General features: G+C 38.6%; 1 protein-coding gene across 2 annotated transcripts; it reads left to right on the plus strand.

The window, feature by feature from the left end:
- Positions 1-346: 346 nt before the first annotated feature.
- MLYCD (malonyl-CoA decarboxylase) lies at positions 347-24220 on the plus strand. Of its 2 annotated transcripts, XM_030025502.2 has the most exons (6): positions 347-457; positions 488-969; positions 10770-10882; positions 12183-12339; positions 12843-12992; positions 22768-24220. In XM_030025502.2, exons 1-6 carry the CDS (start codon positions 418-420, stop codon positions 23299-23301), a joined length of 1476 nt encoding a protein of 491 aa, XP_029881362.1. In that variant the 5' UTR covers positions 347-417; the 3' UTR covers positions 23302-24220. The 2 variants fall into 2 exon arrangements, with proteins under 2 accessions (XP_029881362.1, XP_029881361.1); XM_030025501.2 differs by having other exon boundaries at positions 388-969.
- The last annotated feature ends 519 nt before the right edge of the window (positions 24221-24739 follow it).

Here is a 24739-nt window from a genome sequence, read left to right on the forward strand (position 1 = left end):
CTAGCCCACCCTCACCTCAGGCCTCTCCCTCAGGTGCAGGTGAGCTGTGAGGGGAAACAGTGGTGTGTAGGGGAAAAATGGGAGCGACAGGTGAGAAAGATACAGGGGCCAACAGTTGTACAGTGAAGGCTAGTGGAAAGCGCGCTCACGGAACCATGAAAAAGCGCCGGGAACGCCTCCGGCCGCAGCGGCCACCCCGGCTGGAGGCACAGGGACCCGTTCGCTGCGCGCCACGCTCAAGATGGCGGCCGACACCCCCCCTAACCCCGCCACACTCTCCTCGCTTTCGATTGGCGAGGAGCGCTGGCAGTCCGTGATGCCAGCCAATCAGCCCGCCCGCCGCGGGCTCGAAGGCGGTGCTGCGGCCTGGCCCTGGCGGAGGGTGTTGCGCGGCTGTCGCAAGAGGTGAGGGGCGGAATGAGCCGCCTGGGCCCGTGTCTCAGCCCGCGGCCCCTCCTGCGTGGGCCCTGGGCGGCGCCGCGGGGGTTGCGTCGCGTCTCGGTGGCGGCCGGCCTGCGCCGGGGCCCGGCGGGCTCCAGCACCGCCTCCGTGACTGGCATGGAGGAGCTGCTGAGTCGCTCCGTACCGCCGCTGCCGCCCTACGAGACCAAGGAGAAGGCGCCGCCCCCGGCGGAGCTGCGCGGCGCGGAGTTCGTGCGCTACTACCGCGCCCTGGGGGCCGGGCAGCCCAGGGCCGAGCTCCTCACCCGCTTGGCCCGCGATTTCGGCGTGGACCACGGCCGGGTGGCGGAGTTCAGCGCCAAGGTGCTGCAGGCCCGGGAGCAGCAGAGGGAGCCGGGGGCCCTGCTGCAGGCCGAGGACCGGCTCCGCTACTACCTCAACCCCCAGTACCGGGGTCTCTTCCAGCACCTGGGCCGCCTGGAGGGCGGGCTGCGCTTCCTGGTGGAGCTGAGGGGCGACCTGGTGGAGGGGCTGGCGACCAAGGCGGTGGACGGGCCTCATGTCAAGGTGAGGGCTGGGCTGGGGGTGGGTGGCTCCGTGGGGATGCGGTTTGGGGGCTTGCTACTCGTGGAGCCCCTCCACGTTGGGCTGGAGAGCGTCCCATGAGCCCCATTTGCTGTCGGGGTCTCCACGGTGGATCACGAGTGAATCCCTTCCCATAGGCCATGGCAGCAGTGGGAGATGGCTTTGCTGACAGCTCAGGAAGGGAGCGGCCCGTGGTGTGAAGCAACAGGCTTGCCACAGTGAAGTGGGAGAGGGAGGCTGGGCTGCGGGCTGCGAAGGGCAGGCGTTAGGGCAGCGGAGGAATTGCCACGCTGACGCAGCGTGGCGAAATGCAGCCAATGTTGGGGCTGCCAAGCTGCGTCGGGAGCTCGCTGCAGGAGTGACGTGTAGTGGTGTGACTCCTGAGTCCGATATAGGGCCACAAGTGACGTAGCAGCCGTGTCGCGCTAATGATGAAGAGTATCAACTGGAGAAAGGAGTTGTCATGACTTAGCTCAGTAGTGTATAGAAAAGAGGTGAGGTGGAACATCCCCAGTGGCTACGTGGTGCAGCGAGGTGACATGGTTGTGGAGGAAGGAATGATGTAGCAGATGACAGCGGCAGGAGGTGACAGGACTTCCTGGAAGGCAATGAAGAAAGACGGCAAGTTGGTCAGATGCACTGACCATGACTTGTTTGTCGATGTTCAGATCCAAATTAAGTTTGACAAGAAAAGGATGTTTTGTCAGTGCTGTCAATTAACCAGGGTCATCACATAACTGAAGTAGCAACAGCCTTGGTAAGATTCCACATCCAGTTGGATCGTCTGTAAAAGCAGACTGAATTTGCAAAATTAGCAGGCTAGAAATGTGTATAACAGCTGAATGTACATGCGTCAAATAATACAGTATGTTCAGAAACATACTAAACCCATTTGAAAGTAGGAAAATACTGTCTGCAAAACTAAAGCTTCAATAAAAGGGCTGTTGTAAGCATTCTGTTATGTCTTCTCAAAATATTTTTTTAAATGTTTGGGTTCATCATATGACTGGGCTTAGTTCTGCATATCTGTTCTTGTAGTCTTTTTTGCACTTGTTGATCAGTTTTATTTTTCAAATGTGATACATTCTAAAAATGTGAGTTGGTGATAAACAGCACATAAGCGGAAAGATTAAGCTTGAACTGGTTTGCATTGGTTTTTGTTCGTAACCGCATTGGCTGTAAGAATTTACTCTGGATACTGTTTCTTTTCAGTTTGGAGTTTCATTTAGGTCATTCTCACCTTTCCACAGCAACCAAGACCTAGAACTATGTGCCATGACAGTGTTCTTGCTAGCTTGTCTGTCTGGGAAAGGTGTTATGTCTTGCTTCTGAAATAAGTGTCTTGCTCGGCCTTTAAAATCCATTTGCTTCTGTTGCAAGTAAGTGTCAGAATACGAGCACCCAAGGGAGTACCAACCTGCAGGAAGTCTTGACAGTCTCTGCAATGGAGCTGATCACTAGCTGGTGTAAGTGGTTTGCAAGGAAGTGGTGTGAGGGCATGTGTATTTGATTTGATACCTTAAGCCATAGGTGTGAGATACTGTAGTACCTGTTCTGAGGCTAAATGTCAAGAACAGAGAAAACTATATGGCAGAATATTCAGGTTATAGGTTTGGAGGGGGGTGAGGGGGGTTGTTAAAAGGTTTTTTTTTCTTTTTATTAAAGAATTTGAGTCTTGAGTAGAGAACTGTTCTTGTGATACAACATATATTTTGTGATTGTGTAGTGGACAATTTCAGAATGGTTCTTTGCTGGTTTCCCTAACTGCAGGAAAGAGATGAAAAAAGGTATAGAAAAGCTCTGGAACTTGGGATGGATGTTAACACATCAGGATTCACTATTGCATATGATGAATTCTTGTTTGCTTGAATTCCTTAAGGTATTATTTTAAAACAAGAAGATTAAAATTACCAGGTGATTGTTTCTCCATTAGTTTCACTGTTCCTGAATCATTAACTAAATAGATGATGCGCTGCAAACTGGTGTATACTTGGGAGTAACTGAAGACAATACTGCACATCTTCATAGTGCCCTCAGTTGTCTCTCATAAATCACCTCTTAAGCTGAATTGATGTTTAAAGTAAATGAAGAAATGCGAATGGCTAACTTAGTCTGATTTGATGTACTGTGTGACATGTGCCTAGTTGCACTGCACCCCAAAACGTGTCTCATTATTAGAAAGATTCTGAAAGCTGAAGTTGCAGAACTATTTTAGCAGTGTCCATTAAATCAGAAGTCATAGTGCCCTGGCTGTCAGGATCTAATGTAAGGCAAATTGAGTTTAAAAAGCTGACTTATAAGAAATTGAGAAGAATGGTGGCTACCTTCCTGGAAGAATTCTGTAGATCTTGAATATAAACCCTGAACAGCGCATTGGAAATACTTAAAATGACGGATTGTGCAAAGAGAAGGAACATGCTGCAAATAAAGTTTAGTTTATATTTAAGTTAGTTATTAGAAGGCAGAATCATCACCTAGAGCAAGACAGAAAAATTATAGGTATCCTCAGTGACAAGTTGTTATGACATAGTAAATGTCTGTCTGTGGATGTGTGAAAGATGATGAATACTCTTGACACAAGTTTCTTGATAATCAGATGGCAAAAATTTAGTGGTAAACTGTATTTTTGAAGCTATACAGCCCTTTTTTCCAAAGAGTCCGCCAAAAATACATGCAGGACATATGGTGAAGAGAAATTTTTCTTCATAATCTGTCCCAGAGGTGGGTTTTCTTTTCTATTAAATATATGAATCAATTATTACTATCTTAAGCCTCATGGATAATGCTAAGACAGCCATTTCAAAAAAAAGATACTGGCACATAATACGTTGTTTGAAAAGTTAAATTACAGTAAAGCTGGGCGTAATTCTTTTCCATGATGCTGTTTGATTTTTTTTTCCTCTCTCTCTTATGTTCTTTTCATGTGTTCTGTTCCTTCCTTCCATCAAAGGACATGCACGTTTCCACTGTCTTTATAAATGAGTTGAATTTCTGATGAGCTCTTGCAATGCACAGAGTGAAATTTGCTGAAAATCTGTTTCCTGAGTGTAGTTCTTCCTCTTCCTGTTCAGAACCCTCTCACCTGCAGTACTTCTTTTTCTGTGCCAGCATTTTCCTTTTGAGATTTTTTTTATATTTTGCTTGCTTATTCAGTTTCAGCATTTGAAATATGGATTCTGGTGAAAAATTCACAACATTATTATTTCAGGTAGCAAATCATTCAACTATTGCTTTTAAAATATTCTTCATCTTTCCATATGATTTAGAAAAAGTCAGTGCAAGGTTCAAGTTGCTGGCAAAAGATAATGAAAAAGCATTTTTGTCAAATTGATTTATAAATAAACCTGCTTCCATAATTAAGCAGTAGTTGGAGTGTATCTGTAATCTTCTTGTTTTTATATTTGTCTACTAGAAAAAAAGAAATACCATATTGTTTGGGGTATTTTTCCCCTCATAGCAGCCACTTCTAAACACAGTAAGCACCTAAAGTTGGACTTTTCCTTGGATTATTTTTTTTCTTAAAGCTTTCTCACAGATTTGAACACTGACCTTTGTATAATTGGGGAAAATGGTTTTAAATTTTAGTAGAGGAATTGGAAATGGTAGAACAGGTTTTAAGGGAGAATATTTTGTGTGTAGACTGTATGTGGCTTTTTGGGGAGGGGAAATATTTGTGGTAATAGATGTCTTACCTACATACCTCCACAGAAGGATATATTTATTTCACCCAGTTGTACTGCCTTGAAAGAGCTGTGGTCTCATTGATGAGGATCCATCAATGAGTTAGAATATCTGTTCACACAGGTGAAACAGTGGCTATATGGAGAACCTGAATATCAAAACAGTTTGCTTTAAAGAGCTAAGAAGCCCTTAACTAGAGAAGCAAATGAAAGTTAAAGGTTTTTCTATGAAAAAAGTGTTTGGTATTTACCTATCAAAAGTCCTGTATAGCCATTTCATTATTGTAGATATGATTTAAATTCTAACATACATCAAGACAAATGTGCAACAAGGATTTTATAACTTTTGTGTGTTTGTATCTGCACTGACAAGGAAATGTGGAAATAAAATTAAATGGATCTTCCTGATGCTGGAGTGAAATTACAGAATGCATTACATGGCCTACTGGGATTTTGGTTTTGCCCAAACTGTCTAAAATATTTCTTAGACAGTCCTTAGTTTTTACTTTGCATTTTGAAAGACCTATTGAAACAAGAATTACCCACTGCTGTGTTGTAAATATAAAATATTTTTGTATTTCCTCAAAACATATCAACACAGAAGCAGCTTGGACTGTTAGATATTGGTTGATGAAGCATTTCTATTTTGTGTTTGTTCAACAGATTACAGTAAAATAACATATACAGGTGATTAAGTCACTTGAAAATGCTTGTGCACACTTTACTCGTTGTCTAAATGGGCAAAAATGGGGGGGGGGGAAGTGAAATAAAAATGTGGGGCTTTTTTAGGAATAAGACATAAAACAATATAAAATACAAGAGCCGGGGAAGTTTTCAGCACTACCATTACCACTGCACTAGTTACTATTAGCAATAAAAAATCAGAAAACCAGTCCCCTTTTATTTGTGTCACTCTGTTGAATCCTGTTTTGCTGATGGGTATATTTTTCAGTATCTCACCAGGGGTATCCTGTATGTATATTTTGAAGCTAATTTGTGAAAAAAAAAAAAAAAACAAACAAAAAAAAACCAAAAAGCCAAAGCAAAAACAGAGACACCTTTAAACACTTGGCAATATCAGAGTAGGTCTATAAGTCAGTATACCCAAATGAAGCATATCAGGTTAAAAACTTCAAACATTCCAAAGCCACAGAAAAACTTGACTGTTGTGGGGCTGGCAGAATACTCCTCTTGTAGCCCTGTCAGATATCTAACCAGCAACTAAGAATAACTGAGGCATCTGTTTGATATGCATGGAGTGTTACTTAATGCTGTTTCATATTATGTTTATCTGTACATATCTGCGTATGAATTTTCATTGTAAGGGGTATTTTATTTTTTAGTAGTTTGAGAGGTAAATTGAAATAGTTCCCTCTTCGGAGACGCAGTTTTTCTTAATTAAAAAAATTAATTTAAGTTTTTCATAAGAGTTTTCCCATTTGTTGCCCAATAAATAGGGACCTGATGTGAAGATGAAAAAGCCTGTAGTTTGCTGTCCTGTAGCAAGAACATGGAATGAAAAAAAAAAAAAAAAATCACAATTTATTATACTCAGCTAATAGAAACTGAAGTATAGCTGGTAATTTTAAATACTAATTTGAGTATGTCTTGTTGCTAAAATTTAAAGTTGGGATGCTGAATAATAAATGTGTGCTTTTTTTTTCTTTTTAATGAAATGTTGGAGATGTAATTTTATGACTAGAAAGGCCTCTGAAATGAAAGTAAGAATTGCCACTAAATTTACAAAATATAGAACCTAACTTTAGACTGTCATTGTTGAAGTCAAGCCTTTCAGAAACTTAGCGTATACTAGGATATTAAACACAACTCAGAATTTTGCACAGATGACTCCAATCAAACACAGCTTTGGATAGTATAAAGTGTTTTATGTCTTTCTGCACTAAGAAATTTTGTCAACATTCATAACTGCAGTTGGACTAGATTATTGTTGTAGGTCACTTCCAGCTGGAACTATGCTAATTCTTTGGCCTATATGCTGCCCTGTTGTATTATAAAGCATTATTATTTACGACTGACAGATTATTTGAATTGAGTTATAATTCCCCATGAACAATATTTCTTTCTTCCAAAATCATTACTGAAAGCACATCTGCTTCACTTTCTTCTTTGGTGACAATTGCACTGCTTTTATACAGCTGTATCTTGGACCTAAAGTAGCTCTATAAAGCGTTCTGCATCTTGAAAAGTAGCCTTCGGTTCGGTTGGGCATCATTATGTCCCATCGTATGGAGCATGCTTGCTAAACCTGTAGGTGCTTCAAAGAAGCAAAATGCACGATTCCTATGTTTTCCACTTTTACCAGTTTCTGTGTAGTATCACTGGCTTTCTCCCAAGTCACTCGTTGCCATATGAGCCATGTTACTGCCAATAGATGCAGAGCAGTGTGTTCAAAATAATGAGTAGCAAGGAGTGCAGCCATCAGCAGTTTTCCCTCCTAGCTGCTAGACTGTGGCTTGAAATGGTGTTCCAAAAAGCAGATGGATGACAAGAGAGCCATAGGAACCTGTTAGTTTGACCCCAGATCTGACAATTCTAGCTTATATTTCTGGTTTACAGTGTGCCCTTACAAAAGAAAAGAAAACAAACAATCCTGAAATATTTGGAGACTTTCACTACACCAAGGGATATTTGACCAAAATGATTTATGGTTATTTTCTAAAAACTTCGGAGCTGTGCAGAAAAGGATTCACAAGGGAAGTACCTTAAAGCCAGAATAAGCAAAACAGTCAGAATATACTTATTTAGGACACTTAGACCTCTACAGTCCAAGAGGAAAAATGTATTGGGGGAGGAAAAAAAAAAAACCCAATCTGTGTATGAGAGAGTACTTGAACTAAAATTCAGCTTTTCCCAATAAAACTGTTGCTGATGCAAGCCTTGTTGAGGTTGCAGGCCAGTACCTGCTCAGTTGTACTGCCCAGGAGTTGCAATTCCTGCATGACTTAGCTGTGCCAGAAAGAGCCCTTTTTGTAGATGCGGTTATGGGGACAGTTCTGGGCTCTTTGGTACAGCTTGTTTTACCTGCTGTTTTCTCTTTAATCCGCTAGCCCAGAAGCCTCAGCAAAACCAGTTTTGCCAGTATAGATTACAGTTACTCTAAATACACTTGACTGATGTGTTGTCAGAGTGCTTCAAGTGTTGAGATGCCCAGAGCCAACGGTAATTATGCATTTTTCACAGTAATGTCCTATTACAGAAATAGTCTGCTCTTTTGAGGTAGTAAGGCAGCACAGGTTTAACATACGTGTCTGGTAAGCCCTCCAAGTCGTCAAACTTGCTATAAATGTGCAATAGATCCATTTATTAGGCAGGGGAAGGTGTACTGCTTATGTCCCTCTTAACTATCCTAGCTGCAAAGTTTTGACATACGTAATCTGGTCCTTTTTAACGTCATCTCTTATGTTACTTCTTCCCCCTCCCCCAGCTACTGTTGTGTAGGATAGCATTATCTTGAGACAGAGAAGGCAGGAAAATTTTAATCAAAGCATCAGTGAAAAATTGTGAAGACTGTCCATTCCTAGGGTGGATTTCATTTAATGTGATCCTTTATTTCTCTCAGTTCTTCAGCGGTACTTGTTTCAGATAGTCACATATGTGTATTTTTTTCAGAGGTTTCTGTTTATGCTGGTGCCATGCATTATGTGTCTTCCATTGTTTTCCAGCGGAGATTGCTTACCCTATAAATGTACTTAAGGTGGATTTTTTTTTTGTTGTTATTATTTCAGTTTCATATTAATTTAAAACCTTTTTTTTTACTAGCATATGCAGGCTTTGTTCAGCCTTGTAGTACAAGTGCAGGTGGAAGTACAATTTGGCAGAAGACTTTCAGCACTGATTATTATATAACTGAAAGAGACCTCTACTGAGAAAGACCAACAAAAAAATAGTTTACAAATCTTGGGAGAGTTGACCTCGTGGGAGAGTTCATGGATACTCCCTGTATTTGGAACGATGCAATTGACATTTTCACTATTTGAAGTATATGTCAATTTATGCTTCAATAAGTAAGCTGCTCTTTTCTTATATATTGGAGGATGCTACTGAAAAAAATATAGAAAGATAGCATACTGTTTTCACACATGACGGAATTGTTCTATGTAGATGAGTGGCTGTTTTCTCCTAGAATGTTTCTGTAGTAGCCATTTCTGCATAAACAAAGATAGATGCCAAACAAAAACCTGCCTATATATTTCACTAGCACAACTTAGTAAGTGTAGGAGTAGTTAGGAAAAATGGAAACTGAAGGAAAATTTAATTTTGCGCTTTAGGTATGGAAAAGAGCCAGGATTTGTTATGAATTTACCTTGCAAACTCCATGACTGTGGTCATTACCATCAACTTTACTCTAGGAGTTGTTATGGGAGGAGTTAATTTAATTCTAAATTTGGGTGGATTGGTATAGACTGAAGTATCTGATCACAGTTGGCTGCAAGCATAGTCAGAGTTTCAAAATTTTAGTTTTACTAGTATGATGAATTAAAGAATAAAACTGCCCTTTTTTTTCAATCTTGGAATACTTCTGGCAGTTACTTTGGCCAACAGGAACCTTCTTTGATGTGTGTCTCTTGACAAGTGCCTCTACAACTTTCATCTTTGTTAGGTTACAATAGGAAATATTTTTGCCTTTTTATGACAGTCCTGAGACTACATCTGACTTTTGGACAAATGTTTTAAGTAGTAAGTGTTTTCTGGATAGATTTATATCTTTTTTCTGTTGTTTTGCTTAAATGTAGCAAGCTAAAGTACCTTGCGGCATGATTTTTGTCTCTTATGTACAGCAGTGGCTATTTAATAAAGGTCTGAATAGAAGGTGGAGAGTTTTTGTTTTTAAATAAATGGTTATTAAGTTAGTTTCAGGTAAGCCTATGTTTCTGATCAAGCTTTTGGTAAGTTGGTGCTGGTATCACACTGTGACCCATGTACGAAGCAAATGTAAGAAAGAAAAATAAGCTCTAGAATCTCTTTAAGGGATATTCATGCTGTGCTGAGTTCAAGAATACTTTCTAAACCCAAAGAATTTTAGACAGGAAAATCTTTAATAATATAGGCAGCAGGAAATTAGTAGGGAATATAAAATTCATTATTACAATGAATGTTTCTGGAAGTATTTGATATTATAGCTGGCTTTAATTCTGTATTGTACTGTTCCAAATCTGTTGTGATTTTTGAGCTCTGTAGTCTTATGCTGCTGCTTTTGTTTTTCTGGCTCAAAAATTTTCATACTTATAGAGAAGAAAAATTCTATAAAGCCTATCTGCATCCTGTTGAAAGACACTAATTTTCTAATTTATCATCCTGAGTGGGCATGTGCAGCTCTTGTGCCGAGTTGTACAATCCATGCTAAAGTCCAAACTGAAGCATTTTTGTAGTTTACTGATGCTTAAATGTGCCTGTTTGGGTTCCAGTCACTTTCAGTAGATATGTTATGTGCCTTGGAGATCTATCAAAAGTAGAAAGTTCCATGTGTTAATCATGGTGCAGAATGTACAGGAGTAAATAGCTGTTCTGTATCTTTCTCATAAAGAGCAGTAGAAAAAATGTTTAATATAGTAGAGATGACTAATAAAATATGGTAAGGACCTGGAAAATTTTAATTTGGTGAGTTGCTTTCTTGTATTAATAAGCTAGTACTAATAGTCTTCCTAAGGCATGAACTGCTGAATGGCCAGAAGAGATTCAGATGTAGAAAACTATAGTGAAATTCAAGTCCTTATTTTCATCAAATTTCCCATAATTTTTTTTCATGGTATTTAAGTCTGAGCACCTGTGCAGCTGTGGCCTTATTGTCAAGACTGCTTAAATACTTCTACTTATTGTCTGCTTTTCATCTACATTGTTCTGCATTATCTTCCATTTGCCTGTCTGCAGTTTACTATAGACAGTATCTTTAAACATTTTCATTGTTTTAGTCCTGCGTGAGGAAAGCTGTACTGTTATGTGGTTAATCTTCTCAAACAGATGCGTTAGTTTCCTTGAACTTCCTAGTGTTGTAGTTTGAAATGATGAAGGCTATCTTTACTCACATTTGTATGTTCTACCTAGCATATTTAGCAGATAAGTCCATCTTTCTTCTGTTTGCAGGAAATGAATGGAGTTCTAAAGAACATGCTTTCGGAGTGGTTCTCAACAGGATTCCTGAACTTGGAACGGGTCACTTGGCAATCACCTTGTGAAGTACTCCAGAAAATTAGTGAGTAAGTGCTCAAAGTTGCTAACGCTCGTTGATGAAAAGGTGATGAAATGCTTGTGACTGCACAGATCCACTATTTTCAAGATGCTTTTCAATACTGAACCATAGGCAAAGTATAATTAAAGAACAGTTGCTTTTAACACGCTAAAAAGCACACTTTAAAACCTGAATTAAGTAAATGGTAAAGGGGATCATTTGTCCCATAATTTGATCCTTTAGCTCCCATACTGCACTTGTAGACTGCTGTCTCTTCTCCCAACCTTCTCAGTTACTCTTCCCGCATTCCCAGAGGTGCTGCTGTTACTTTTCCTACAAACCCAGATTCTTGCAGCACTGCCTTCTTGCACTCCCTTTCCTCCTACAGGTGCTGCTGCTGCTGCTGCCTCCATCACCACTGCCACCTTCTTCTCCCCTCAGTCTACACCAGCAGTGTGGGTGGAGAATAAGTATTTAAGTCTGATGCAGCATGGGGTGCCCAACACTTAAGAGCATGTTTTACTTCTAAGGTAGTGAGGCTCCCTTTCCTGGCTGGCACTGGTGAGATGCACAGAAATAACTTGTAAACTATACGTGAAGAGAGCACCTTGTTTTTTATAAACATTCCTTAAAATCTACAACACTTATTTCTGAATTTCTGTCAAATTCAGAGTTGTAGTGATGAAGTTGAGGATGACTAAATCAAGGTTATGTTGTGTGGCATTTTGTCATATAAAAAGCTTGGAAAAAAGAAATCTCCAGAGAGTTCTGAAAGTACATGACTTAAATGTTGATAAGGCAAAGAAAAGAGATCTTGTACAAGCTAAATTTTCAAAATAAAAATAATGAGTAATATTTTAGTTAATCTTCAAGGTATTTTGGCAAACACACTAGACTTTCAATATGCAATAGAGAAAATGTATTTTGAATGATTGGTTGAAGATATGGCTGTGTGAGTGCTAACAAACTACTTTGTAGCTTGGGAAAACTAATTCCTTAGAGGTGTGTTCAGACTCATTCAATGACTTAGTCGTCTGAATTGGATATCCGATACTGAACAGAAAATGCAAGTGAAATCTCAGATATGTAATAAGTATATCCCAAAGAAAACTAGAAAGAGCGGCTATGCAGTATGCCTTTACTATCTGCTTTGTCACAGTTTGTTGATGAATTTTATTTTTTTCACTTGCAGCCTGATTCTCCTTTTTTGATTGGAGAGTTTTGTCACTGACACCAATGGGAAAAGTACTGAGCTTGTAAGATTGGCAGCTGACCTCTATTTTCAAATGAAAAAAAAATAATTTTACCCTTTTTATTTTTTTATTGAGTTCTGAAGCTGTGCATCCTGTTAGAAACTGGGTTGATATGAAGCGTCGAGTTGGGTCATATAGAAGATGCTACTTTTTTTCTCACTGTGCAATCCCAGGAGAACCGTTGATAGTCTTGCATGTTGCACTAACCAGTGATATCTCCAGCAGCATCCAGGTACAGTCACTGATGCATTTAGCATGCAGCAAAGTGCTCAAATTGCAATGTACTTATTTTAAAATCTGTAATTCCTTATAATTTGGGAATATTTGTGTTTTTCATTTTTTTAAGAGATGAGAGAACTGGCACTTAAAAATTGCAGGGATATCTGTGTATCACCTGTATTATGTAAGTTGAAATTCTGGGGTTTTGCTCAAGTGCAAGAAGAAAAAGAAAAGATAAGAAATATATAAGAAAAGATAGCAAATGAGATTAAAACTTCAGAGTGGTTTTGATTACTTCTGAAAATTGTAAACCACGTTACAATTATTTCCTGCACTTGCTAATGGATAAGCAGCTCTTCTTTCTACTTTTTGATCAGATTTTTGTTATTTTTCACAGAGGGTAGTGAATAAAACAGTGGGAAAAAGTGTTAACACATCTGAAAGTTAAAAAGAAAGGCCACCTCCCCCATAATGGTGATAATAACTACTACTTTTTCTTTATCCTTATTTTCCCAGGCCATAGTGAAAGAAGTGCCGCCTTTAGAAACAGAAGATACAGACAAAATTACAACAGCAATTTTCTACTCAATCAGTTTGACTCAGCAGGGATTGCAAGGTGTGGAACTTGGGACTTACCTCATCAAGCGGGTTGTAAAAGAGCTGCAGGTTGGTGTGGCAGGGTGTACTTAAAATGCTGTTTGGCAAATGTGCTCCCCTTACATTGCTATTTTAGGTTCCATTTTGTGTCATTGCTCAAGGCAAGGAGCTGCTAGGTCTTCCCTTACACTCGTAGCTTCTTACCAGTTCAACCTTTGAAGATGTGCAAAAAGTTGGAAGACCGTTTTCTGCTATTGGTTAATGTCTGCCAGATGTAGATAGTATTACATAGTTGACATGTACTGCATGAATTATTTGTGTTTGCCTAATCATGTGTATAGGTTGCCTGAAAGTTAAATTAGTACAGTTCTATTGAAGCTGCCTTTAATATAGCTAGTATTTTGCAATGTAGTGTATTATATAATTCACTACTGTCTCTCAGTTGAGTGGGTGGGGCATTGTTAATGCATGCTAACAGGCTTCCTTCCAGGCCCCTGATCAACATTTTCTCTCTTGAATATACCTGCCTGTTCCTTTTTCAAAATCTTACGGCTGCTCCAGGAACAAAGATAATTCCTTTACATTAATTAATTCGTTTTCTTGTTTGTTATATTGAATTGCCACTGGTTATGTATGCAGTTTGCATGCTTGCCTTGAATATGTCAATTTAAAAAAAAAAAAAAAAATTCTTTGCCCGAGCATTTCTTGCAGTATAGTAAAGAAGATGTCTTTAACATTTGAAAGTCACAGGAATCAGTTGCTTTATGGAAGTCAGTTCTATGAATTTATATAATATCATTGCATGCTATGGGATTATTGTTGATAGTTTTAGGACTTCTTCTTGTAGAACCTTCTTCCAAGCAACTGGAGAAAGGAATGAAAATTCATTAATTTATACACGGAGTGGTGTGAAAGAGACAGTCACATTCCTGTGTTGAGTACATTATTTTATTTAGTAGTCTTTGCTACTTAAATTATTAACAAAGCTCTCACTTAAAAGTAATGATCACTACTTGTGTTTATATTCATTGTTCCAACACCTGGATTAGTAACGATGTCTGGAAAATTGTCTGTGATTTAGAACTTCAGTTCTACTTGCAAAAATAACTTAAAATTGGATGCACCAAATTTCTTACTACTACAAAATGATTGATTAGTCAACTACTGAATCATAGCTGGCTGCCCTGAAGTTTTTTATTTTATTTTATTTTTAATGGATATTTTGGCTGAGTTTTGTTGCTTGTTGCTTTCGGAATGGCTTTTAGATTAATTGTCTGAAGTGCAGTAGTCCAGGTGTAATTAGGCTGTGCCATCTGTCTGATCTTGACTGAGGGGAAATTGGAATAAATTCATGCAGTTATCTGCTTCCACATCTGAAAAATAATTTCTGGATAATTGGGTTGCTCTCATAAAATAATCCTATTGACAACATATTTGTCCATCACTAAATTGCTTACAACACTAGAAAAGTTATGAGTTATAAAGGAAAATAGACAGACCATACTTAGATAACCTATGTGCAATTTCTAAAATTTGATGTGTCCAGCAGAAGAATGTGTTTCTTATTTATACTTACAATGAAGTTTCAATGTTGTAAAATCCAGCCCTTCAGTGTTCATCAAATACACGATGAATAGGAAACACTTGGCTGAGATGCCTTTAAATACGTTCTAATCATAAAATTATCGCCTCAAGCTTAAATAACTTACTTGATATTGACAGCTAAGTGCTTTCCATACAGTGCCAAAGATGGAGGTCTTCCTCCCTACTTAAAGTTCGTACACTGCTCTAAGATATTACGAAAAATGTGCTGTTATTAGTAAGGTTTTATATGGTGAATTGGACACGCGCTTACTTGACTATGGAGTTGTAGCAAAACTTGAACTGCCTATGTATATTTTATTCTCTATCTATCTATATATATTAAAGGTACAACCACCTCCATGTATTGTCTACACCATTCCTTTTCTTGTTGATAAACCTTGTTGGGGTACCATTGTAGGGCTAAAAAAGATGTAAAGGATAATCCAGGAGTGTTTATCCGTGATGGATGTAGTTCTCGAATAGTTTTTCTTCCACTCTTTGATGTTGTTAATATTTATTTCTTTTCTCTTCTTCCCACTTTCTTCCCACTCCGTCATGCTTTCTTCCTTTTCATTCCAAAGTATTGTTCTTGAATTTGTTGTCTTGAATTCTGCAAGAGCCATCTCCCATTATGTATTTTGCATCTGTGAAGTGACGCTGAATCATCATACTGTTGTTATCAGAATTATTTGATGCACTTCTGTAATGCCTGCTCATTCAGCTTTTGTTGTAAATGTTGTGACTTCCATCTCAGGGGTCTTTACGTTTCAGTGGAGAGAAGCCCTGTGTATTTCTCGTGGTTTAACCCTAGCCAGCAACTAAGTACCACACAGCCGCTCATTTGTTCCCCCTGGTTGAGATGGAGGAGGGAATCAGAAGAGTGGAAGTGAGAAAACTTGTGGGCTGAGATGAAGACAGTTTAATGGGTAAAGCAAAAGCTGCGCACTCAAGCAAAGCAAAACAAGGAATTCATTCACCACTTCGCATGGGCAGGCAGGTGTTCAGCCATCTCCAGGAAAGCAGGGCTCCATCACACCTAACAGTTACTTGGGAAGACAAATGCCATCACTCCGAACGTCCCCCCCTTCCTTCCTCTTCCCCCAGCTTTCTATGCTGAGCATGACGTCGTACGGTCTGGGATATCCCTTGGGTCAGTTGGGGTCAGTTGTCCCGGCTGTGTCCCCCCCCAACTTCTTGTGCCCCCCAGTCTACTCGCTGGTGGGGTGAGGCGAGAAACAGAAAAGGCCTTGGCTCTGTGTGAGCACTGCTCAGCAATAATGAAAACATCCCTGTATTATCAATAAGGTTTTCAGCACAAATCCAAACCATAGCCCCATACTAGCTACTGTGAAGAAAACTAACTCTATCCCAGCCAAAACCAGCACAGTATTTCAGCTTCAGAATACTTACACTGTGAAATTTCTACAAAGTTAGATTTTTCAGGGCAAAGGCAGGGCATATGATGAGTAATACTCTTGGCAGCCTGTTTTACCTGTCTCCCAAAATATGGAAGTCCTACTTCAGTGCATTAATTGTACATGTGTTCTCTTTCTCTCTGGTCAGGTGTAAGCAAAGGACTTCCCAAGGTTGTCTGTGTTCAGATTGGACATAATTCTTTGGAGCAGCATTATAGTCACTTACTTTAAAAGGGACAAATGGTATAGCAGTAGTGCTGAGTTGACTTGGTGACAGTAGCTGAAACAGTATAGCCTCAGCAAAAAAATCTTGGGTCAAAAATTACATCTCATTAAGCAGGCTTCCAGCAGCCTTCGTAAAAATGGATAGTTGAGGTCTCCAGTAGGAAGAGGATTTTTTTATACAATCTTTGTATGGCTGTACAATAAATCTTTATTTAAAGTGCTGCTAAATCACCAAGTGTTCCAGGTTACATAAGTTGAGACTCGCTTTAACTTAACTGATAATAAAATGCTTTGGGAAGAGACCATTTGAAGGGGTTGAGGATTTTGTTTTTCATTATATTTGAATTGTTGATGATTAATACAGTTTTATAACTTGCCATTTGTTTGAGTTAACTTTTGTGGACATATGTTTGATCTGCAGAACATTATTTGATTTGTATTCTCCCAAGGCACTGCAAACTCTTTAAAACTTTTTTTATCCTCTCGTAAAAATCCTTTATCTGAGTTTGCCTTAACTTAACCTGCTCTGACACTTCTGCTTGTAAGTGCCATTGTAACCTCAAAACTGAATTCTCAGCTGTCATTCTTCGTAAGGAAAACTCCAAATTGGACCTGTCATGAATGTATATCATTAGATCAGAAAAAGACATGCACTAAGTTAGAAATAGGCTAATAGCCACTCATTTTTTTCCACCATTGAAGCCTTTATTTGGCAAGATTTTTAAAACTGTACTGAAACATTGATCTAGCAGGTATCTACACTATAAAGTTATGTCTGTAAATTCAGTTAGTACCAGATTCCTTAAAATCTCATTAATGGACAATTAAGACAGAGCTTAATTTTTTAGAAATCTTCTTGCTAATTTGCCTGAACTGATCACATGCACTGCTAGACATGAACATGTGTAGGACAGCAGTTCTCACCTTCAAAGAATGCCAAGTACAGATTCCTTCATGAAAGTATTTCTTGCAAATGGGTTTTTATTAGGACTGTTAGGAAAACTGCAGCAGTAGAGGCTCTGGCGAAGATTACAACCCTCAATGTTAAGCACTGTTAGTTTGAGGCACTGCATAGAAGTTAATGGCCCCTGCTTTTGAGTCTTTTACTAATTTAAGCAGATGGAGGATGTATGAAGTTGAGTCACAGAAATGGGTCCTCAGTTTCATCTCTTTATATGTGCACAGTTAGCAGTTTGAATCCTTAATCTCTACCTAGACATTATGATTTGGCATTTGCCACAGGTATTGTAACATAATTGGGTAAAGGGGAGGGATATAATGGAGATCAGAATAGGACCTTAGGGGTGTAGCTTGTGTCGCATACAAAGGGCATCCTGGGAGATAGTGTGCTGCTCTAAATAGGAGATTTTTCTTTTTTTGGTAGTCGCTTGACAAAAGTTTGCTACACAAATAATATAGAACGTATTTGTAAACAGGCTTCTATTGTTATCTGAGCATATCCTGTTTGGATTATTTTGGGTAAGCAGTGGGATGAATTCATTAGTCCACTGATACCACTTTGGTCCCAGGTCTGCCTGTACGAATCTGAGAATAGGCTACCTATGTATTCTGTGTAGTCTCTTGGTTATATTAATGTATATAAAGCAGGGAGCAGACAACAGAAATAATCTCATGTATTTCTTAAATTTAAACTTGTGTTGTTCCCAGAAATGAATTGCATTTTGAAACGATTTCAGACAACTAGTAAGAAAACAAAGAAACCCCAAATAGGGTGCTAGAAAAAAGCAGGCAGATGCATTTCTAGCAAGCTGGTAGGTGCTGGTGAATGCATAGACAGATAGATTTCTCATTAGACAGACATTTAATTCAGAATGTGTTTATAGCCACTCTAAATGGTCTGTAGCTCCACAGAAGGTACATCATAGCAATTCGGTCTGCAGATGACAGACACAGATAACTGTGGTGAAGCCTTTGAGAAAACTGCTTAGAATTTTATAGCCTGTGGCATTTGGGGGAGAAAAGTGATAGCTACTATGTGACTCAATAGAATGCTTAACAATTGGTGGCAGATTTTAGCTTTCTGGTTGGGCTGTTGATAATTGCTACCTTAATTTGATCTAGGTGACCTGGGGAGATCATAATTTCCAAAACAGGCTTTGCTTTCATTGATGAAAAATGTGACCTTGGACTACAGCTTTCAGAGTGCAAGACAGTTTCAGAGGAGATATGGATAATAGAAGAAATCTGCACTCTTCTGCAATGAAAAAAAAAACCCAAACCCAAACCCTAAGAGACAACCAAACCCAGAAATCTACCCCAAAACAAAATGAGCAGCTGTTTCCTAATGGTGCATGGGTTTCTGACAAGAAAATAAACATTAATGGATCTCCACCAATAGCCTTAGAAACTAGCACATCAATTTAGCAGCAACATAAATGTGCATACTTTGCTGCATCTACTTATTTTTTTACAAGAAATGGCCGCCTCAGATAAGCTCCTAAACTCAAGCATTTATCAGATATGTAGTAGTCTGTACTGTAGTTTCAAAATGGGGTCACTTTCCCATGTCTTATCTGTCCTAAGAAGTAAAAAATATGCACAATTTCCCATTTTGTATTTATTAATAGAGTAGGAGCTACTAACTTGCAGATAAATATCTTGCGTTGGGCTTAGTGAACAGGTCACTCCTGAAAGTGAATGATAAACAAAGTGCAGTCAACATCACAAGGAAGCAAAATGTCAGTTACTTAATTAGGAACTTTGCAGTGGTTATTATTAATACACAAATATGGGAAGAAGTCATTCATTCTCGCTTCTGTCATTGTGGATGGTGCTTAGGTACCCTCTTGGCTTTGCAAGCTGGGAGATGAGATTGGAATTATTAACCTAGGAAGCAATGGGCATGGCTCAGCTCCTGTGTGAAAAGCCCTGATTGTTAGCTCTGTTCAGTAGCAAAATAGTATTTTCAAACACTGTGCTTGCTTAACAGAGATGGTTTAGAAGACTTCCAGATTTGACTTTGTGGTAAGCAGCCTTTTCTCTTGGTCCAACCAGTTTTTCGTTTTACCAGAAAGAAGAGTTTCTGCTTCTCAAATTTCAGCATTATCTTCCTTCTTCCACTCTCAGGTTTTAGCCCCAAATACCTGTGAAGAATTCATGAAAGAGACCTAAGCAATATGTTTTCAAAGGCACTGTCTTTTATAGGATGAGTAATACAGTTAGAAAAAAGGAAAACCTGTAAGGAATGTAGTCCTATCTTCAGGTCAAAAAGAAACACATCCTGTATTCTTTGAATCCCTACCTAGAGGAAAATAGCCTCTAACAACCTTTTTCTCTTTTTTTTTTTTCTTTCTTTCTCTTCTTTTTCACCCCCACTGCACAATAGTAACATCTGTAATCCCTCTAGGAGCACATCTAGGATTTCTCAATGATAGGTCATTAATTTGAAAACTTTTACCGATTTATCCCTGTCTCTTGTGTTCTCTGTGTTATGGACTAAAGAGGAACTTTAAAGCACAACAGGAATGAAGACCTAGAAGAATGAAACCCCATTTTGAAATCCAGTCTCTTTTGGGGGAAACTTGCTGCTGCTTAAGGATGCTGACGTGAAAAGGGTACTTCTCATTATAGATTACAGGTTTGTCTTTCTGTACCTTAAGGTTCGTTGGCAGGTCTATCACATCATAGACAGTTGCTGAGTTGTCATCCATCATTATTGTGTGGACAGGCAGAAGAGCACTCGGTCATTGAATCTTCAGAAGGGAGTTGTGGCCCTCCCTTCTGGGCAGAAATTCATCTAACTGCAGTAAGAGCTGACATGCAAAAACTCAAATGACTTAACAGCAGACTGTCTCAGCAGCTAAGCTACGGCTGGTCACAATAGAGTCACCACTGGTCAGCTTTCAGTGCGCTGATGGAGAAATGAAGGTAGCAAGTGATGCTGCTCGTTCCCATCTTGACAAAACTGAAAGTTATCAGCTTTTTCTCCAGGAAGAAGTATCTTGAAGTATTTTTCCAGTGGCCTTTAAAAATTCACTTCCGTGCAATCTTTCTCCCTCCTCCTTCTCCAGGGGTTCTGTGGTTTTGTGCAAGTAGTGTTGTCTTTGGTGGGAGCCAGTGTTGAATCAAGCAAAGTGTGGCTGACAAGGGGGCATCTGAGTATAACTCTGCCACACTAATTAAGATCCTGCTGCTTTAAAGAAAACTGGATTCTGCATGCCATGATGAAATATACTCCTTGACTGAGAAACACTACAAGGAGGCAGATGAAAGGTGACCAAAGGAAGTTTAGTGAGTGCATTTGATTCTGTATTCAAATTTCAGAAGTTATTTTGAATTGGTTTGTGGATAAATAGCTTTATATCCATGGGCAAGTATTTAGCATGGCACTGGGAAGGAAAGGATTTCTAAAGTCTGTAGAGTTGCTTTGCTCTGTTCTCATTTTTGCCCTTTTTCTACCCCGAAATATTTTTTTTTTAATTTACTGTGGTCATTGCTCTCTTTTTCAAAAGCACAGGGGAAACTTTCATAAAAAGGCTGAACTGTCTACTCCAAGAAACATTCTTTTAATTAAAACATATTTTCTGTATCCATGCCTCTTGTAGCCATGGTCCGCAGTAAAAGCACAACCCTAATAAACTATTTTGTTTTATAAATGCTGTATTCTGTAAAATTGTACAAAGAGGTGCTAAGATAGCAGCAGAAATTGCCTTCCACGGACATCTCTTTCCATAGATTTACAAAGAGTATTTTTTCTTTTATGAAATGCATATGCGATGAAATCTGATAGTTGTATTTCACAGATCTTGTTACAGACTTATGCTTCAGAATTACTCTTAAAATAAAATATCATCATGTCCTTTAGTGGAGACTTGAAAAAGTCACAGGAGATCAATGCTTTACTAGTATTGCACTATCTGACCATGGTAGCTATAGCAGTTGAGAATATGACACAGTCAGGATCTCCTGGGTGCTCTGATTACAAAAATGGTTGTTTTGTTCAGTAAGATACAGAAATGAGTGTTTTTATAAAATAAATTGCTTTTTTCTTTTATCCAGTTCTCTAAGGAGATGAAATGGGGTATTTCTTTGTAACTTGGTCTGCCTCTCTTGTCCCTGTCTGGTCCCAAAAGAAGAATTCTTTGGCTTATGTATCTGTGTAACACTCAAGAGAACTTCAGATGAGGGGAGCAAGTGAGGTTATCCAGTTTTTGCGGTTATAAGTCACAAAACTGAAGAGGTGGTAGATTGGAGCTGGCTGGTGTATCGTAGTGACGGAAGCCAGCAGAACAGCAGTAAGCTATTTGGGAAGCTCTGTGTGGGAAGGAAAAAGATGTTGTAAATAACCAGCTGAATATTATTCCAGTTATCCAAGTTATTGGAAATGGTTCTTGGCTCCAGTCTGTAACAGAGGTATGCCAGGCCTGCGTTCCCTGGCTTCTGCATCCTCCTGAAACAGAATGCAGATGGCAGCGTTGTATGGAGCACAGCGGTACCTGAGGATGCAGCAGTGCAGGTGCAATTCAAACAACCTAGCAGCACGCGTTCCATTAACATTTGCTAGTGTAAGATAGTATCTGAGCGATGATGACTTTTTAATGGTTATCTCGGTAACACTCAAAGTAGAAAAAAATGCATTTTGTAGTCATTTAAAGGCAATTTTCTTGTGACATTACGATGCTTCTGTAATGTTGATAAATGTCTTGATTCTCACCGCTTCTTCCTATATGAACAATAATTAAAACAACACTGTGGTGGTTTCAGTTCAGCTCAGTCTTCCCTCTGTTCCTTGCCCCCCTACTCCTTCAGCAGGGTTGACTGATGTAATTTTTGTTAATTCCAAGTGACAGTGAGTTTAACAGCCTTCCCTATTCTTCACATTGGCATGCCCCAAAACTAACACATGGTTTTCCTTATGTATGTTTTGGTTTACATGATTACATAGTTAACAGTTTTTACTCATAAATTAGCAGGAGTAGAGAAGTTTTATTTTGTTAAAGCAAGTATTAAACTGTGTGATTAATTTTTTTACTGCAAGTATGTATTTCTTATCTTGCTATTTTATCAATGTAGTTTATAGTTTGGGAATAGCATGAAAAGTAGCTGGCCTGTATAAAGAACCTCTTTTATAACTTCAGGAAATACTTCTGTCCACTAAAATCTAGAAATCTTACCTCTCCTGATTTTACAATAGACTAAAATAATTAACTGCCCTTGATTTTAAAAAAAAAAAAAAAAAGTAAGTTACATATGAAAAATAAATTATATTTAAAAGGTTTTGAAAACTTGGATGTTTATTTTTTTAAAAAAATTATTCCTCAGAATAACTTCTTTATGGCATGCGATTGTATTTTTTTATTTCTGCCTATAAAATGATATACCAGAACGTAGTGTTGGTAAGTACTGCATAAGTACTTTTATATAGATTGTGAGTGTGGACTGTAATTCAGGGTTAAAATTTTCTTTGTGCTCCAAGTGCACCTATTACTGGCAGGGTGATTTTTTTATTTCTTTTTTTGTCTATGTGTATCAGTTAATTCTCAGAATCCCTAGTCTTTGCTTGACATCAAGTAAAGGGTATCAGTTGTTCTTTCACTCAAACTTCTCGTTGTCAATCATGGCAAAACTCATGAATTTTTTTTCTCTCCTTTTGTCTGCAGAAAGAACTTCCTCAGATAAAAGCTTTTTCTACTCTTTCACCTATCCCAGGATTCACAAAATGGCTTGTTGGTCTCCTCTCCCCACAAACAAAAGAACTGGAAAAAAATGAACTTTTTACAGAATCAGAATGGCAAGAAATCTCTGAGATCACAGGAGACTCTACTACTGAAACACTAAAGAAACTCTTAAATAACAATGAGTGGGTGAGATCAGAAAAATTAGTTAAAGTGTTTCATTTACCATTTATGAGACTCTGTGCCTGGTATTTGTATGGAGAGAAACATCGTGGCTATGCTCTTAATCCAGTAGCAAATTTTCATCTTCAGAATGGTTCTGTGATGTGGCGGATAAACTGGATGGCGGACACAAGCCCTCGGGGCATTGCTGCTTCTTGTGGCATGATGGTAAACTACCGATATTTCTTAGAGGATACAGCTAGCAATAGTGCAGCATACCTGGGGACTAAACAAATTAAAGCCTCAGAGCAGGTTCTTTCCTTGGTGTCTCAATTCCAGCAAAACAGCAAGCTTTAAAATATTACAAAAACTTAAGAACAAGTGTTCCTCACCCATAAAGAGTTGTAATATTTTTCAGTGTCTGTATTTAAATGAGAATGTCCCTTGTAAAACAAATTTACTCAGCAAAATACGATGCAAAGTTATCTGGATTATTAGTTGTCTTGCTTACATTGCCATATATTCAAAACCTGATTGGCTGTGATTGAGTCACTGTGAGTTCTAGACATCTGTTTTGTGCAAATGATTTGGAGGGATGTATTAAAGGGTGAGTAAAATTCTCTAAATCATTTACAACTCAGTGGTAACTTGAACGGAAAATACTTGACCTTTACCATTATTATATTATAATAAATATAATCAATATATTATTATATTATAATACCTGTATAAACTTGGAAAGGAGCTGCTCTTCTTTGTCATAATACTACTATAGATTGTTCAGTACCAAAGTACCTGGAAAGAAGTACTGAATGAAGGTAAATTTTTGGTCAAATATATTAGCAAAACAGTAATGTACAATTTCATTTCAATAATATCTGTCTTTTTCACCCTCAAAAACTCTCATGTAAAAGCTCTTGGCATTTTCCTTTTTCAAACCCACTAAAAATGTCACTGAACCCTTGCTTTGCTGGAGCATGGAAAAGCCTTGCATTAATGTGTTTGAAAAATCAGGATCTCTCAGTGCAGCAGGTATGTAGTATTATATTTGCACTTTTGTCTGCTGAAATATAATAAGCAAAAAGGAAGTGTTCAAATAGGAGAGGGGAATAAGAGAGACTGATATTTAGGCATCAGTTGAGAAGTTTCCAAATATGTATATTATACTTTGGCTCTGGTAATTTTTTTAAGTTGATAAAGAGTTTTTTTAATAAAGAGGTAGGTGTGACCTGTCAACCAATAAAATGTACTTTCTCAATAAATCATATCTTGTGTATTTGAGCATGTACCTTTCTTCATTTAACAGTCCTCCTTGATAACAGTATCACCACAGCAGAAGGACCATCTTAACAGAATTTCATGGTGTTTTGTAATTTCTGATTTATTCCGTGTCTGGTCAAATTCCAGTCCTGTTTCAAGAAAAGAATTATACAGAAGAATTGAAAGTGATAGAGGTCCTGCTCATGTATGAAAACAGAAGTGAAGAAAGCTCTAAGTGTCCAATTAGCCTTTCTCCTAGAATGAAATTATGTCATTGGATACACTTTTTTTGTATACATTATTAGAAGAAAATCCCATCCTCCAAGCTGGTAACCTGTTACGGGAATCTACTATACATATCTTCCAAGCAGAGAAAGGCTTGACTTAACTTCTGTTCATGGTAGATTTTGCAACAGTGATGGTTAAAGGACAGGGTACGTTCACTGCCTGTTATTCCCTTGGGAGCAGACACATTTTTATACAGCAGCTGGTCATCAGTGGCAGTGATGCCATGTTAGCAGTGGCAAGTCCCTGA

This window comes from Aquila chrysaetos, chromosome 9 (genome assembly GCF_900496995.4).
Source record: "Aquila chrysaetos chrysaetos chromosome 9, bAquChr1.4, whole genome shotgun sequence".
Lineage (NCBI taxonomy): Eukaryota > Metazoa > Chordata > Aves > Accipitriformes > Accipitridae > Aquila > Aquila chrysaetos.